The sequence below is a fragment of the Rissa tridactyla genome, chromosome 3, assembly GCF_028500815.1.
Source record: "Rissa tridactyla isolate bRisTri1 chromosome 3, bRisTri1.patW.cur.20221130, whole genome shotgun sequence".
In the NCBI taxonomy this organism is placed as follows: Eukaryota; Metazoa; Chordata; class Aves; order Charadriiformes; family Laridae; genus Rissa; species Rissa tridactyla.
In genome coordinates this window covers 14,165,817-14,181,257 of record NC_071468.1, presented here as the reverse complement: position 1 = coordinate 14,181,257, position 15,441 = coordinate 14,165,817, and the positions used below count along the sequence as shown (strand labels likewise).

Genomic DNA, 15,441 nt, shown 5'->3' with positions numbered 1-15,441 from the left:
TTGCTGGACACCTTCATGTTACTCAGTACAGTCATTTCCCCAGCAACATCATCCACATTGTGAAGTGAATTTCTTAATATTTCCTTTACCTTCCACTCTTTTGTGGTTTTATCATTTAGAGTCAGACATCAAACAGTTCTCAAATTTTAGGAGGTGAAATGAAGATCATCACCTTGTGTCCTGATGACAGTCCTGAGCGAGCTTTACCAGCGTGCGCACCAGCAGCTCAATACTGGAAGGTGTGCCTGACAGCAGCTTCTCAGCTCCAATTCGCTCCATCACAGTCAGGAGGTGTTTGGCCGCACACTTCCGCACCAGGACATTGCGGTGCCTGCAAACAAAAGAACACGCACTGGGGCAGAGGGAAAAGGAGGGCCAGAAGCACAGGCCTTGGTCACAGCGTGCTCCCTGTCATTGCTGGGGGAAGGAGGCATGTGTTCTCCCAGCAGTTTTAGCCTACTGGAGAAGATTCTGCCCCTCAGATAAACACAAAGTTGGCATTGTACAGAGGGGCTACCTGCAAGGATGAGGCAGGAATTCAATCTCCCTGCACTATTTGATACTCAATTTCTTTCCTGAAATTAACTCTGAGAAAGAGGGAAATGAAAGACAATTCATGCTGACTCATCAGAGGGCTCCCCCTGTACAGACAGGATTGAAGTTTATTACATCTTTTTATCTCCTAATCTGCAGACCTTTGAAAAAAATTAAACAGGGGGAAAAAACCACTGTGGGGCATGAAGCTGCACAATATCCATCAATGCAGCCCATTTGTTCTTTGAGGCTTGGCAAGAGGTACATTTGAGTGTTTTACTCTTTTAAAAAGCTGAGGAAAGCGTAGCAGACGTTTTAGCCTTTAGCAGGTTGTCCTTTCTAGAGGGTGTCTACTTGAAACTATCAGGCACAGCAGTAGTATTTTAAGGCAGCACTTGCTTCAGCTGTCCCATGGGAGTTGCCTGTGAAAGCACCCGTAAAGTGACTCACCATCTCAAGGCTAACATGCAGTGTCAATTTGAATAGAAAGTGGAACTCTTAAGGACGTGACAGTCAGACAGGCTCCTCTAGGCAGGAGCAGCACCTGCTGAGCAGGCTGTGCCATACCCACCGGGTTCTCCCGCACATGCTCCGTGCCTCAGCAATTAGCCTCCTTATTTCTCAAGTTAATGGCATAATGGTGATGCAAGGTTTTTTCCAGCGCCTTTGCGGTTAGCATTGTGAAATATCAAAGGGCTCTCACTGCTGGAATTGCCATTGTCCCTCTTCCCACAAAGCCACAAGCCTGTATCGCCACCCTTTGCAGGGACTTTCCCTTCCCCGTCATTCACCACGTCTAGGCAGCCTTGACAGACTGTGAGAACAAATAGGCTGCAGTAGGGCAGAGGTAGATGACAAGAGGAAGGGAGCGAGGCTGATCAGAGAATTTAATCACCAAGTTCACAGAAGATGCAGAAGAAAGGACCCTTCCCTCCCATCATTCCCTTCTGCGTCCTGTCCCTTCTCCCCTACCCACACAGTTTAAGGTGACAGATATCACTAAGAGAAGGATGACATACTGGACTCCGCTAGCCATGAGAGCAGTCATTGCTCGTGCAGGAGTCACGCTCCCCACCATGACTCCCAGGGATTCATCGGCCGCTTTCTGAATGAACTCGCTGGTGTCCCCCATCCTTTGGAGCAAGACACGAGCAACCTCATCCACCTCATGGTCCATGTGCTTCTTCATGGTCCTGAAGAGCTCTCCAAGAGTGATGATTGCATAGCGACACACCCTTGAGCGGAGGTTGTTCACCTGAGGAAGTCATGAGGGGAAACGTAAGAACAACCTCAGTAAAGGAAATCAGTTCCCCTAGAAAAAAAGTTCCAGGAAACAAGGAGACTTCTTGCTGTGTCCAGGTGGAACACAAGAGCACGGCAAGATCAGAATACCACAAACACAGAAACACACTTACTCCTATACCAACTTCTTCTCTGGCCTCAGACCTGCTTATACAATACAATTTTAATGAGACTACAGGCCTAAAAAATATTGTTTCACCTAGAACAAAGTATGCTACTTAGCCCATAACATGCACTGCTTTGATTTTAGGCCCTCCTATTGAAAATTAAAAAACAAACAAACAAACAAAAAAACCCAACCACTAAAGCAAGGGCTGTTTATAAACTACGTGAACTATAAAGGCACAATTCATAAAGACAAGACAGAGGAATAGTACTTTCCTCCTGTCAAAAATTGCAGCGCTGGCAGTTTGAGCACTCAACCAGGAAACAAAATACGGGCTCAAGTCTAGACACTAATTTGCAGCAGGGACTTGAGTCCATCTGCTGCTTCATCTATTCAGGAGAGCCCTAGCTGTTGGACTCAAGGATCCTGGAGATCACATGCAATTACAGCTGTGATCAGTGGGGTTTTACAGCATTCAGTGCTGCTCCAAAGCGATCCTTGCTTCCAAAAGGCTATCCCACAAGGGTAAGGAAGAAGCATCTCAGAGTAACGTGCTTTGTTTGAAAGATACTTTGAAGGACAGACCAGTGCTTCTTTCTGCCAGACTTGGTTGTGCTTATTAATAAAAACAAACAACGTAAGTGATAGAAGTGCTTGTGAGAGAAAAATCTGGGACTGGAGTGAACTGAAAGTGGAAAGATGTCTCTGCACGTGAGTGTGTAGAGCAAAGAGGAGAAAAATTCCTCAGAAATATAAAAGCGATATAAAAATCAGATGAGCTATGCTGAAAGGGCTTCTTCTCTTAACCCTGATCTCAGAGGGGGACAATCTGAGTCCTGCATATCTAAACAGAAATTTTTGAAGAGTCTAAAAACACAAGGGGCATTCAAGCCTCCAACATCATTAAATATTGGATAGAAGGACTGGTTTTCATGGAAATGGGCTAAATCTTACTGTCTTCTGCAAGCAAAGGAAAATTTAATATATTTGGCAATCGTGTAGTAAGAGTACAAGGTAGCTGGTTCAGGCCACAGACAAGTGACAAGTTGGAAATATAGCCACAGATGTTATTAAGGAGCTTAGGTTGAGACCTCTCAGTTAACTGAGAGACGAGATAGTGAAGCTGCGCACAACTGCCCTGCAAATCCCACAGCCAGGCTGCTCCAAGCACCCGGTGGCTGCAGTGCAAAATTCCACTGGTGCACAGAGGCAGCAGATCAATGGAAAGAGCGAATTACCAAAAAGCACACAGAAAGGAAGAAGACGGCATCAGGAAACACTGGAAAATAAATACCTGCAGTCAGTCCCCCAGGATGCTGAGGAGGAGGAGGAGGAAGTGGGACGAAGCCAGGAGGCAAAAGCTGCAGTGTTTAATTACAGCTTGGGCAGAGATTTGGGCTATGGCAAATTACAATCACCTGAGTAGTGCCTTAGTTTCTGCATTTGTATATTGCGTTATAATGACACCTAGCTCAGAAAGAGTCAGATGCCCTACATATCAGTAAATATAGCTGCATGTACAGACAGATCACATAAATAGGTGACATAGTTATTAGAAAAATGAGGTCTGAAAATAGCAATGAAAGCAGACACTGAGGACACACGTAAATGAACAAGCACATACCTACTCTACGTCCCATGTACGAGGTACGTGGGATACAATTAAACATGATGTTCTTACCTCTTTGTTAACAGCCAAGGAAACATCATGAAGTCTAGAAAGAACGACTTCTGACTGGCAGACAGCCATGCGTCTGATGCTGAAGAGTCCCCTGGCCTTCTGCTGCCTGAAAGGCAATTACCAAAAAGATTGATTTTGCTCACCACCCAAGAACTAGGCAGCACCCTCTGAAATTACCAGGGTGTCAGCTCAAACAAAGGGAGGTGCTTATCATACAGCACTTAATTAAATCATGGAACCTGTTGCCACAGGCTGCTGTGGTGGTCAAAAGCATACACAAGTCCAAAAGGCAAATAGATGGTTTCAGAGTGGATAGTTTAATTTGTGGCCATTAAACAAGACAGCCTCTCCAAAATCCCTGGCACATTAAGTCCCTATATCACTGCTTCCTAGAAGCTGGGAGACTGTGCCACATTTCTGTTTCTTGCACCCTCCCTGGACCCTGTCCCTGAGATACAGTCCCACCTGGCTGCCACTGGAGCATTTTCCCTCCTTGCCATCCCCAGAGGGCAGTTCAGGAGTGAGAGTCTGCACTGCCACTAAATAGCTGAGTTTGCACTTTGCAATCTAGTTGTGTGCCGATGTCACGTCCACACCCCCCATCACCGCCCCAAAAAAAATATGGCAGTATGTCCTAAAAGATTCCGCGCCTGGGCAAAAACAGCCAAGATGTTGGATTTTTCCAGAAAATCCCTACTTAACATAACACCCACAACAGCAGAATGTTACTTGAAAAGTAGTAAAATCCCATGTCTTTCAGCACTTTCTTTGTGAAGGACTGAGCTACCTGAAGGCACATGATGCTGTCACTGGTTCACCAGGGCTACAGGGCAGGACTGGGGACACATCCCCACTGGGGTCCCTGAGTGTAACCCAGACCCTCCACACCTGCAGCAACTCGTTGCACCTCACAGGGCTCCAAACAGTAACAAGGAAGAGAAAGGAGAGAGGGGCAAAATGATGTGATTGCACAAGGAGGTGCATCATGGAAGATTTTTCATGGTTATCCCAATGTGAATGGAGCCTCAGTGGGTGTGTTCTGACCCAGATATCAAAAAGACAACCAATATCACCTGAAATTTGTAGAGTCTCCTCCTGTCTGTGTCTAATTTCAGGACACACTGATTATCAACAAAACATCTTTGGTCTGTATTAAGCAGTGAGGAGGAAAATGTTGAATTATACAAGTGCAAGATTCCTAAAGGATGGTGTTTTTTTTTTCTTTTTCCTTGTCTTCTGCCATGAACACTTCAGGAGAAATGACAGGTTGAGCAACTCTGCACCACGTCTCAGTCCGTTTCTCAGACATAGGAACTCCCCATAGGCACTGCTGGGACTCACGTGCAGGAGGTCACAGGGAGGCCCTGTCATCTGCTGCTGTTGCTGGCAGCGGGACCAGAGATAAATCCTTACTCTGTCCCAGTGACCCAAGGCCCCCAAATCTCTAAACTCAAAGCTGCTTCCATCCTGCTTCTGACTTCAGCCAGCAAATCATCCTGTTCCACAACTTTTCTCTCTTCCCTGAAGAATGCATTTGCAGCTACAGGGAGCAGAAGGCAAAGCTAGGAAACACCATGGACGTGCTGCAGCTACGGATCAAGGCAAATAAAAGGTTGCTCTCACATCTTTATACTGTGACTGCTTTAGAGTGGTTTCACTAGTTCCCTTTGGATGTCTGATCTGTCTGGGCTCAAAGGCATTAGAAAATGCTTCAGAGGAGTTAGAAAAAAACGTTTCTAACTTACCTTTACACTGAGAGGGAGGAAGAGTAAAGAGGGGCTTTTCTTACCAGTCATCGCCGCTCAGCCATGCAAGTGCCTCGATCAGTCCCTGCTCTGCGTAAGGGAAGGGCCTGGCTTCCTGAGCCGCCTCGCACTCTGGCTCATTTCCCGACTCCACGATGTCCAGAGCCATGGCTGGCAGTGAGTTAGCTGGAAGGAGATAGCCAGGCATGAGCATTGCATACCCCTGAGGACAAGTCACCTTGCCACCAAGCAGACTGCAACCCAGTCTCCCAGCCAAGATTACATATGGGTGCAAACTGGCATTGGTTCAGAGGCTTCCCTGCTGTCTACTTCATTGCCTTCCCCAGTACCCAACCATCTCACAGTCACCCCCAGCTCCTTATGTAAAACTGAAAATTGCACACACACAGCCAGCTCCCAAGTCCATGTAAGTACCGCAGCCAGCTTGCAGGTTCATAGTGCCACAGAGTTCATGCTCACTGGGAGCCAGTGCTGCCCAGCAAGGCTTGCTACCCCAGGAGTAAGCTCCTGAGATGTGCACATACCTCCCTGTATCACCTCCCTGTTACCTGGAGCACTGGGGACAGAGAAAATGCCTCCAGCTGCCCCCAGCGAGCATCGACCCTGAACAACTGAGTCCTGCTGGACTCGGGCGAATCCCCAAGAAGCAGCCACCAGGGAACGGTGATACCTGACTCTCTAAATCTGGCAGTGCCCCTATTTCCATTTACTTCAAGAATTCTAGACAGCAGGCAGATGAATGCACATACATTTTAGCATACTATTGGGAAAGTAGTAGTTTATGGATTTTGCTATTTTCCAAATGTTATGAATATTTACTATTTCAGGGGTACCCACTGGCTGTATTTCAAAGATGCTGAGGTGAAATTTATTTGTCATCAAATGTACTTGTTTGCAAACTGTGCAATGCCTAAGCTTTCTCTTGTGGAAAAATGCAATTTCTAGTCTAGATAGTTGTGACAAAAAAGCTTTCCAAACGTGAACTGAGAATAAAAATATGTAAATATAGATGCAAAATGTTGGCAAACACACTCTCTTGATGATAAATATACAAGGTATAAGAAAATTCAGATGACAAATTCGTTTGTTATGAAACCTATTTGTCATCAAAAGTACTGTAGGTCAAAAACTTCATGTCTTGCCCTCAAAAGCTCATTTTCTCAGTGTAGATGAAAATATTTGAGCTGTCTAAAAATATTGAGTATAAATATTGTACAGAATCTAGATGAACTGCTAGGGACTGCAGGGTTTTTTATGCTAACTTAAGTGTTCAACAAAGTATGGAGGACGGAGGAACTGTAAAATCAAAAATATTCAGATGAGGACTAATTTGGATGTCACCAGTAGCACTGTCACTGACATTAATGATGTTGCTGCATGAGTATGTAGATATACATATATTCGATTTGTATATATATATACACACACACATATATTCAATATGAATGGAGAGCCACGCCAGGCTAGTTCTGGTCAATTTTGAAAATCTGAGTAGCATCACTATGAAACAGCAACTTGTTATTCCTAGCTCCCTTTTTCTTCACTCTTGCTACTCAGGATCATAACATAAGGTAGGCTACCCACAAAGGAGAGATGAGAATCACTACGTACTCACTATCTGCTGTGTATTTATTGCAGGTAGCAAGCAGCCTGTGAGCACCAGGCAGCCTCTCCTGTATGTCATCTTCCACACACAGCCACCATATTTGAGTGGGGCAACAGAAGAGGCAACACTTGTTCCCAATTTGCATTGCAGGCAGTGAGATGAAAGAGGTTAGAAGCCATTGAGCACTTCTAGGTGCAATAGCATGATTGTACTAAGTCGCTAATTTCCATGCAGAGACAGCCCTTGCTGGAGTAGTAGAAAAGCTGGTTGGAGAGCCAGACAGCAGCCCAGGCAGAGGGCCAAGACAGTGAGTGGCTAACTGATTATGGTGGTACACATATGTGCACAGTGAGCACGCCCTGCCAGACTGCACCGGAGCTCAGGCCTGCAGTTATAACTGCCTCCTGGCACCAGTGTTACATTTTGGTCTCTCAGTATGGGCAAAAGCTAGAGCTTAAGGCTTTGCCACTACTTCATTCAGCTAAATCTCCCAATGGAACTGTAAGCACCAACTGCTCCAGTATCATCAGGCTGGAGTGGATCCAAAGCAGGTTTGCTCTCAGTCCTCAGGACAGGCTTTGGACCTGAGATCCTGCCTGTGGTTGAGGAACGGGGCAGTTTGTGCTCTTTGTGCAAGGCATGAGCTGGTGTGAGGGCTGCAGCCGAAGCAGGCTCACCTGAGGGTCTGCATGGGAAGCTGCCACCCTGTCTGACGGCAGGGATGCTGGGCAGTGAGGGCCTGTTGACTTGCTTCTCCATGGTGATACCAGAGCTCTGTCTGCATGCATTTCTCATGCTGGGGGCAATGGAAACTCTCCCATTGACAGGTGGTAGGCCAGAGCCTGCAGAGACTGAAAAAGACCTTGTAAGTGGGGAGTGCTGGACAAGGTGGCTATGGGCTTGGAAAGGGCTAGAAATCTTGATGGAGCTGGGTAACATCCCTTTGTTGTCCCAAACACCTCCAGCCATAAGAGTTGCACGCTAACGTGGGATAGTGATCACAGAATGCAGTGATGCTTTCCCTAAGAAATGAGGAAAACTCAGTACTGCTTTTTGTTTGCTTCCCTGTTTCAGAGGCTGGCTAGGGAAGTTACATTTCTGGGGCTCCCACCTCAGCACTCCTCACCAGTACTTCACAAAATAATAGCAAGAAAAAAAGCAGATAACCTTGCGCGATGCCCTTGGGCTGAGTGCTGACTCTTGAATTCGCTGTGGCTGCACTCATGGTAGCACATGCAGCAGCACAATCAGAGCCTGTCAGCTGCAATTAAGTCAGGAATGCTGCTTGCTCATGTGTGTAAAACGTAAGCACTGGCTAAGGGCTCCAGCACGGCTCTGCAACCCAAGCTCCTCAGCAGGGAGTGGTGTGAGCATGATAATCTGTCCTACCACACGAGCAAGATCTTTTGTGTTTTAATTAGAAATAGTTCAATTTTGTTTCTTCCGGGTTGCACCTTGGTTGAAAAGCATTCTTTTGGACTCACCCATTCACTGTTCCCGGAGGCTACTCTTGATTAAAAAGTCTGAAGCGTCAATGTAGTTTGCAAAACAGAATTATCCAATCTGAAAGACTTTGCAGGAGAAGGGTGGAAGGTGATATTCTGTGGCTGACTCAGTGTGGGCCATGGGCAAGACAATTCATGCCTCTGTATTTTTCTTTGAAAAGCAGAAATAAATCCTATTCTGACTTCCACTCAGATGCAAGTGTAATGGCCTTCCAGTCTGATTTCATAGGCATTTGCAACACTTCTGCAAATAACAAGCAAGTGAACATAAAGGCCCACAACTATCGCAACCACTTACTTTCTTCAGCTGCATCCCCAGGGTCCACACTCTGTGTAGGAAACTGCAAGGACTTTTCCTTTTCTCTCTCTTTCTCCCTCTCTCTACGCAAAAGCTCCATCTCTTTCATTCGCTTCTCCTGTATTTTCTTCTGAGCTGACTTGGACAAGGTAACATGGATCTAGTTGCAACAAAAATACATTATTCAGCATAAAGACAGATACACAAACCATACAGAACACCTTATCAGGAACATAGTGGTAGTCATCGTCTTTAATGCCGCTCCATATACATCCCAATGGTTTCAGAAGAATTCCTCCTTTCCTCACCTTGGCATATAATTACACCCAGTGACGTGTAACACTTCATTGCCACAACCTTCTACTGGTTCAAGATACTGTTTCTCAGTCAATGTCAGGAAGCCCCGCTTGAACCAAGAGTCACAGGAGTGCTCCAAGACATATGAAGAGCTCACATTACCAGTGAACAGCCAGTTCGGTTCCTACAGGCCAGAGGGAATAAAAACCCTCCGCAATAACTGGCAATGAGAGGTAATTTGCTGTTTCTTAACAATCACGGCCAGTAATTGCAGCTGCTTTTCACTTCCTTGCTTCTGAAGGACTCAGCTGCTCTCTGAGAGTACAAGAGTCCAAGAAAGGAGTCGTGTGAAAACAAGTTGAAGAAACGTTGGTCTTAATGAATAGAAAAACTGAGAATGAGATACAACAAGGAAGGTAACCAAGGAAAAGCAAATCTCACATTTTATTTTGCAGCCTTGCTTATGCTCAACATTATAATATTTGCTTCTGAGCATGCACTTTGCGTATGTTCACTGATGTTCACTTGCTCTGTCATTCAGATCTGCTCTACATTGGCCTTCGTACATAAAGAATGCTCCTCGCGTAACCTTAGCACCACCTCGCAATCAGTGAGTTCTGCACCAGTGAAAATACTTGCTCGGTAGCGGTCAAATGTATTCCCAAAATAATCTGCTCCCCAAGAGACGAAGATCATGATTTTCAGTGACATTTTGTGCTAAGCACTGAACAGTCAACTGGAAAGGAACCCCGTCCTTAGCCCTTACCCTTCCATTGCTGTCCTTCGAGTCATCATCACTCAGAAGGTGAGATCTCACAAGTTGATCAGTCTCCTTGGCCTGGATGAGTGGGAGGTGTGTTAATGGGGGCAAAGGTTCACACAAACGTCCAGCAGACTTCACGCCACCAACGCAATGCTGGAGAGCAGGGGAAAGAGGTTCTGGAGTCCGGAGCTCTGGTAAGACACAGATATAGATTGTGTATGAAAACAATTAGGAACATATTGCCTCTCCAAACAGATGGAGCACTACCATATTGCACTGGCAGCAGAAATGACATTGCTCTGTTGGCCATCAGACTCAAACCTACTGCATGATAAAGGCCTCAGTCCTTGGCTTCTGGTGAGCAGCTGTGTTTGATAGAGAAGTGCAGAGATGGAGATTGCCCTTGCCAAAAAGGTTCCTGTGTGTTCCTATGCATTTTGATTTTAGTAAACATTCTCTTTTTCCCAGTTACTAAAAAACTCCTGTTTTTTAATAGCTACACAACTTTGTAGAGGTATGAATCAACGTTTTCTCCTCTTTGCTGGAATATTTTAGAGAGCATTTAAAGAAAAGCTTAGGATTGCTAGAGTGTTACCAAACCAGAATTGTGTTCTTGAAGCTAGAATTCATTTTCCCCAAGGGGTTTCGTTCTAAATTGTAGCAGATCAGAACAATTTCTGGGCAGCCTCACTAAAGGCTGATTTTCTTAATGGGAACAGCACAGTGTAGCTCATTCTGAAATACTCTCCAACAGAGCTGTTAAAACTCAGAGAACTAATCATTCCTTACACGGCTTCACAGATGATAAAATCATGTGATAGCCAAGCAGTAAAAAAGGAATAACTTTCTTAAATCAGGATTTCCCCCCCCTGTGGAACAGTCAGGTCAATAATAAAAGACAGAGAGAGATGATTTAACGATATAGCTCATTTCTAGTCCAGAATGTATCCAGCAAGAGTGTCACCTTACTTACTCAGCAATACTTCTCCCTAGTTGATTTCAGCATCCTAGCCACATATCAGCAATAAAGGAATCATTCCTATGGGGCATTCCCATTATTTAGCAGAACTAACACTGAGCTGAGGGACCAGTGGATCTCAGTCCTTTTTCTGCATCAGCAAAATTATTTGTTAAATTCTCATCTCTCCTATTGCTACAAACCCACAGGTGGCAAAGGGACAGCAACAGTGTCGTTGAGGTTTTCAACTTAAAAGTACTGGCTGGCACAGATGCACCAGACACCACATCTTGTCTTGCAGAACCCTTAATGCTAGTGATAATGCAAAGCAGGGAGAGGGGAGAAGGCAACCCCAGCCTCAGTTTGCAGATAGAGTAGGGGGAGAGGTTTGTAATCATAAATCTAGCATATGTGGTTTGAGGTAAATGAGTTGCAAAATGGAAACCTCAGATCATTACTCATCATTTAATTTAGGCTTGTGCTTTAAGAAGATGGCAAGCTCAGATTCTGCATAGGCTGGATCCTTTTTTTTTTAAAGTCTCATTCTCTATAAATGGAAAATTCACAAGGGCTTCCTATCACACAAGGTTTCACTTTTCTCCCAGTGCAAAAATAGGCAATGTTGATGAATCAACTTCAGATCTCAAGGGGTTTGGTTCAGAAACTGCTCCAAGGGAAGGTTTTGTCCTTCGAGTGTAGGAGGAAGGAGTGGGAACATTTCTTATTTCATGCAAAACACCTCATTTTTCTCTGACCTTTGTGACATGAGAGAACACGCAGGGAGATAAAAGGTATGAGCATAAGGTAGAGAAACGTTTTCTTTTCCTGCTGTGCATTTCCAGGGCCCCAAGGTACCCCTCCAGCTCCTGCCATTCAAAACCCCATGCTGGAGTCATTTTCACTGGATCAACAAAGCACGTTTCCCAGTGACTGGGCTCTGGGGGGAGCCGTGTGAGCACATCAAGGAACTGAAAAAAGTTACAGGATGGTTTTCCACCAAACTTTCACAGTGCTAACCATGAGTCAGGATTCCTATGTTCATTTTAGGAAAGCAATGCCCTGTACCTACCTAGACATTCAGGCGTCTTCTTTTCACTTCCGCTGCCTGATCTTGGCCTTAAGAAAATTGAGGATAAAAGAATATATCAGGAGACAGAGAAGGGGCGTAGCATTAAAGGAGGCAAACTCTCTTAGCAGGGTAGTTCCGATGAAGGAGGAAATGCAACCCATAAAACCAACAATATGCAAAGCTGATTAATTGCCATTAAACTTTCAGTTGCTGGAGTCACACACAGCTCATCAAGCTCCAGCTGAAACACAGGAGCCATTCTTCAATCTGGGCCTTAAATATCCAATTCTGCTGTCTCTCATTTTGGAGAAACACTCTCCAAAGTGTCTCTCACTGTTACCTGCATCTTTTCTGAATCAGCAAGAGATGTTAAGCAAGTCATAAGTCTGTATCGAGGGCAGATACCTTTATACTGCTGCAGATCCTAACTTTGGCTGGCCATGTCTTAAACTGATGACAGTATCTTGTATCTTGTTACACATGGTAATATCACTGATGTCTCCTGAGAATAATACTACACCTCCCTGCTCTTTCAAGAAGAAAAAGGGTTTTTCCAACTCAACTGGTAGGTAAATATATTCTGTTTGCACTTTAAAAGCCATGCTGAAGCTTCTAAATTGGAACTATATTTCTATGGCTCCTTATTTACTGTTGTAACTAGGATAAGGTTGACAGCTAGATTTCCCCACGCATATCCAAGCAAATATCTTTCCATCAGTTACAGCCCTGTAACTGTTCTCTAGCACCTTGCCCCCTTTGACCTTAAAACCATATGTGAATATTACACATCTATAGGATTAGACATCTAGAAAACGAGATTTATCTGGGCTTTCATTTCACAATGAAAGCCCAGACACAGAGAAGTTATGACTGACATTTACAGCAGACAGCTCTGCAATAGCCAATATTTGCCCTAACATATTCTTGCAGGTACAGATATTGGCAGTCAAAGATCACACACAAAACCAGATGCTGTATTCGGAGCCATGCAATACAGTTCCCAAATGGCACCACAAAGATTACAGAGTGAATCAGTATCAGAGTCCAGCAGAGAACCTGCTTTTAAGGTCCTCTTAAGTCCTGCCTTCTCCTCCTCCCTCTTAGAGTGTATGATGTTGGTTTTGACATCATGCTGGATCATCATAGATAAGCAAAATGGTGAATGCACAGAAGTTTGCATAAATATATCAGAGATATGACTGCAGAGAATAACCTCACAAGACGTGTGAGGTAAAGGGCTTATTGGAGAAACAGACACCTTGGCTTACCTCATCCTCAGGGCCTCTTGGAAAACCAGCTGCTGAGAGCTTGGGAGAGGCACTGCAGCACTGCCCGGAACCCCATCAGATGGTCTCGCTGACTTCGGTATAGGGGGGATCAAAGATACACCCAGTGACTTCTTGCCATCCTCATCACTGCAACACAAGGGCTGCAGGGAAGCCTGGAAATGGCAGAACACAGTGCTCAGCTCTAGTATCCAGCCTTCCCCCTTGATGCCACAAGAAGTTTAGCCATGCTCTTACCTAGGTCTTGGCAGAAAAAGAAAAGTCAAACTGATGGAGCAGCTTGGCCTAGGATGGGCAACGGAAAGGGAAGTGGTGAGGGAGAGACTGTGTCCCACACTTGCCAACTCATTCCCCACGTTCACCTCTGGCAGTGGCTATGTTCCCACCTGGCATCTATCTGCTTGTCATAAGGATGTTCTGGGGTCCTGTTGCCTCTGTTAGCCTTTCTGATGGTACAGGAATGGGTTTAGATCACGATCCTCCCACCACCCCTAAAGTGCCTACCAGCCATTGCTGAACTCCAGCCAAGTCATAGAACCATAGAATGTGTTGGGCTGGAAGGGACCTTTAAAGGCCATCTAGTCCAACCCCCCTGCAGTAAGCAGGGACATCTTTAACTAGATCAGGTTGCTCAGAGCCTCATCAAGCCTGGCCTTGAATGTCTCCAGGGATGGGGCCTCCACCACTTCTCTGGTCAACCTGTTCCAGTGTCTCATCACCCTCATTGTAAAGAACTTCATCCTAATGTCTAATCTAAACCTGCCCTGCTCTAGTTTAAAACCATTGCCCCTCATCCGATCTCTACATACCCTTGCAAACAGCCCCTCCCCAGCTTTCTTATAGGCTCCCTTCAGGTACTGGAAGGCCACTATAAGGCCTCCCCGGCGCCTTCTCTTCTCCAGGCTGAACAACCCCAACTGTCTCAGCCTGTCTTCACAGGAGAGGTTCTCCAGCTTTCGGATCACCTTTGTGGCCCTCCTCTGGACCCGCTCCAACAGGTCCATGTCCTTCTTGTGCTGAGGGCTCCAGAGCTGGACACAGTACTCCAGGTGGGGTCTCACGAGAGCAGAGTAGAGAGGGAGAATCACCTCTCTGGATCTGCTGGCCACAGTTCTTTTGATACAGCCCAGGATGTGATTGGCCTGCTGGGCTGCAAGCACACATTGTTGTCTCACGTCCAGTTTTTCATCCACAAGTACCCCCAAGTCCTTTCCTGCAGGGCTGCTCTCTATCACATCATGCCCCAGCCTGTATTTATAACAAGGGTTGTCCCAACCCAAGTGTAGGGCCTTGCACTTGGTGTTGTTGAACTTCATAAGTTTTGCTCGGGCCCACCTCTCTAGCCTGTCCAGGTCCCTCTGGATGACATCCTGTCCCTCTGGCACATCAACCGTACCACTCAGCTTAGTGTCATCAGCAAACTTGCTGAGGGTGCACTTGATCCCACTGTCAATGTCATTGATGAAGACGTTGAACAGCACCGGTCCCAGCATGGATCCCTGAGGGACACCACTTGTCACCCCTCTCCATCTGGACATTGAGCCATTGAACACCACCCTCTGGATGTGACCATCCAGCCAGTTCCTTATCCACCAAACAGTCCACTCATCACATTCGTATCTCTCCAACTTTGAGAGAAGGATGTTGTGGGGGACCATGTCAAAGGCCTTGCAGAAGTCCAGATAGATGATATCCATAGCTCTCCCCTTGTCCACTGATGCAGTCACTCCACTGTAGAAAGCCACTAGGTTGGTCAGGCAGGACTTGCCCCTGGTGAAGCCATGCTGCCTGTCTCATATCACCTCCCTGTCTTCCATGTGCCTTAGCATAGCTTCTAGGAGGATCTGTTCCATGATTTTCCCAGGCACAGAGGTGAGGCTGACAGGGCAGTAGTTCCCAGGGTCCTTCTTTCTACCCTTTTTAAAAATGGGTGTGATGTGTCCCTTTTTCCAGTCAGCAGGGACTTCACCTGACTGCCATGACTTTTCAAATATCATGGAGAGCAGCTTAGCAACTACATCAGCCAATTCCCTCAGGACTCTGGGGTGCATCTCATCAAATCCCATAGACTTCTGTATGTTCAGGTTCCTCAGGTGGTCATAAACCTTGTCTTCACTTATAGTGGGAGGGACTTTGTCCCACAGGTCCCCGTCTTGAGGTCATTCTACAGGACGTGTGAGGAGAGAGGCTGGCAGTAAAGAACGAGGAAAAAAAATTGTTCAGAACCTCAGCCTTCTGATCTGTTATTACCAGTTTGCCATTCTCAGTCA

At 45.8% G+C, this 15,441-nt stretch overlaps 1 protein-coding gene across 1 annotated transcript in view; it reads right to left on the bottom strand.

The window, feature by feature from the left end:
- The window catches only part of TOGARAM2 (TOG array regulator of axonemal microtubules 2), a 46,788-nt gene that overhangs the window by 12,096 nt on the left and 19,251 nt on the right, over positions 1-15,441 (bottom strand). Inside the window, exons 7-15 of the mRNA XM_054194658.1 lie at positions 13,154-13,326; positions 11,886-11,932; positions 9,862-10,049; positions 8,799-8,958; positions 7,673-7,846; positions 5,413-5,554; positions 3,624-3,729; positions 1,554-1,789; positions 173-331 (exon numbers count right to left, since the gene is read on the bottom strand). Of these exons, the coding sequence (XP_054050633.1) occupies positions 173-331; positions 1,554-1,789; positions 3,624-3,729; positions 5,413-5,554; positions 7,673-7,846; positions 8,799-8,958; positions 9,862-10,049; positions 11,886-11,932; positions 13,154-13,326 (1,385 nt within the window). The remainder of the gene's footprint in view (positions 1-172; positions 332-1,553; positions 1,790-3,623; positions 3,730-5,412; positions 5,555-7,672; positions 7,847-8,798; positions 8,959-9,861; positions 10,050-11,885; positions 11,933-13,153; positions 13,327-15,441) is intronic.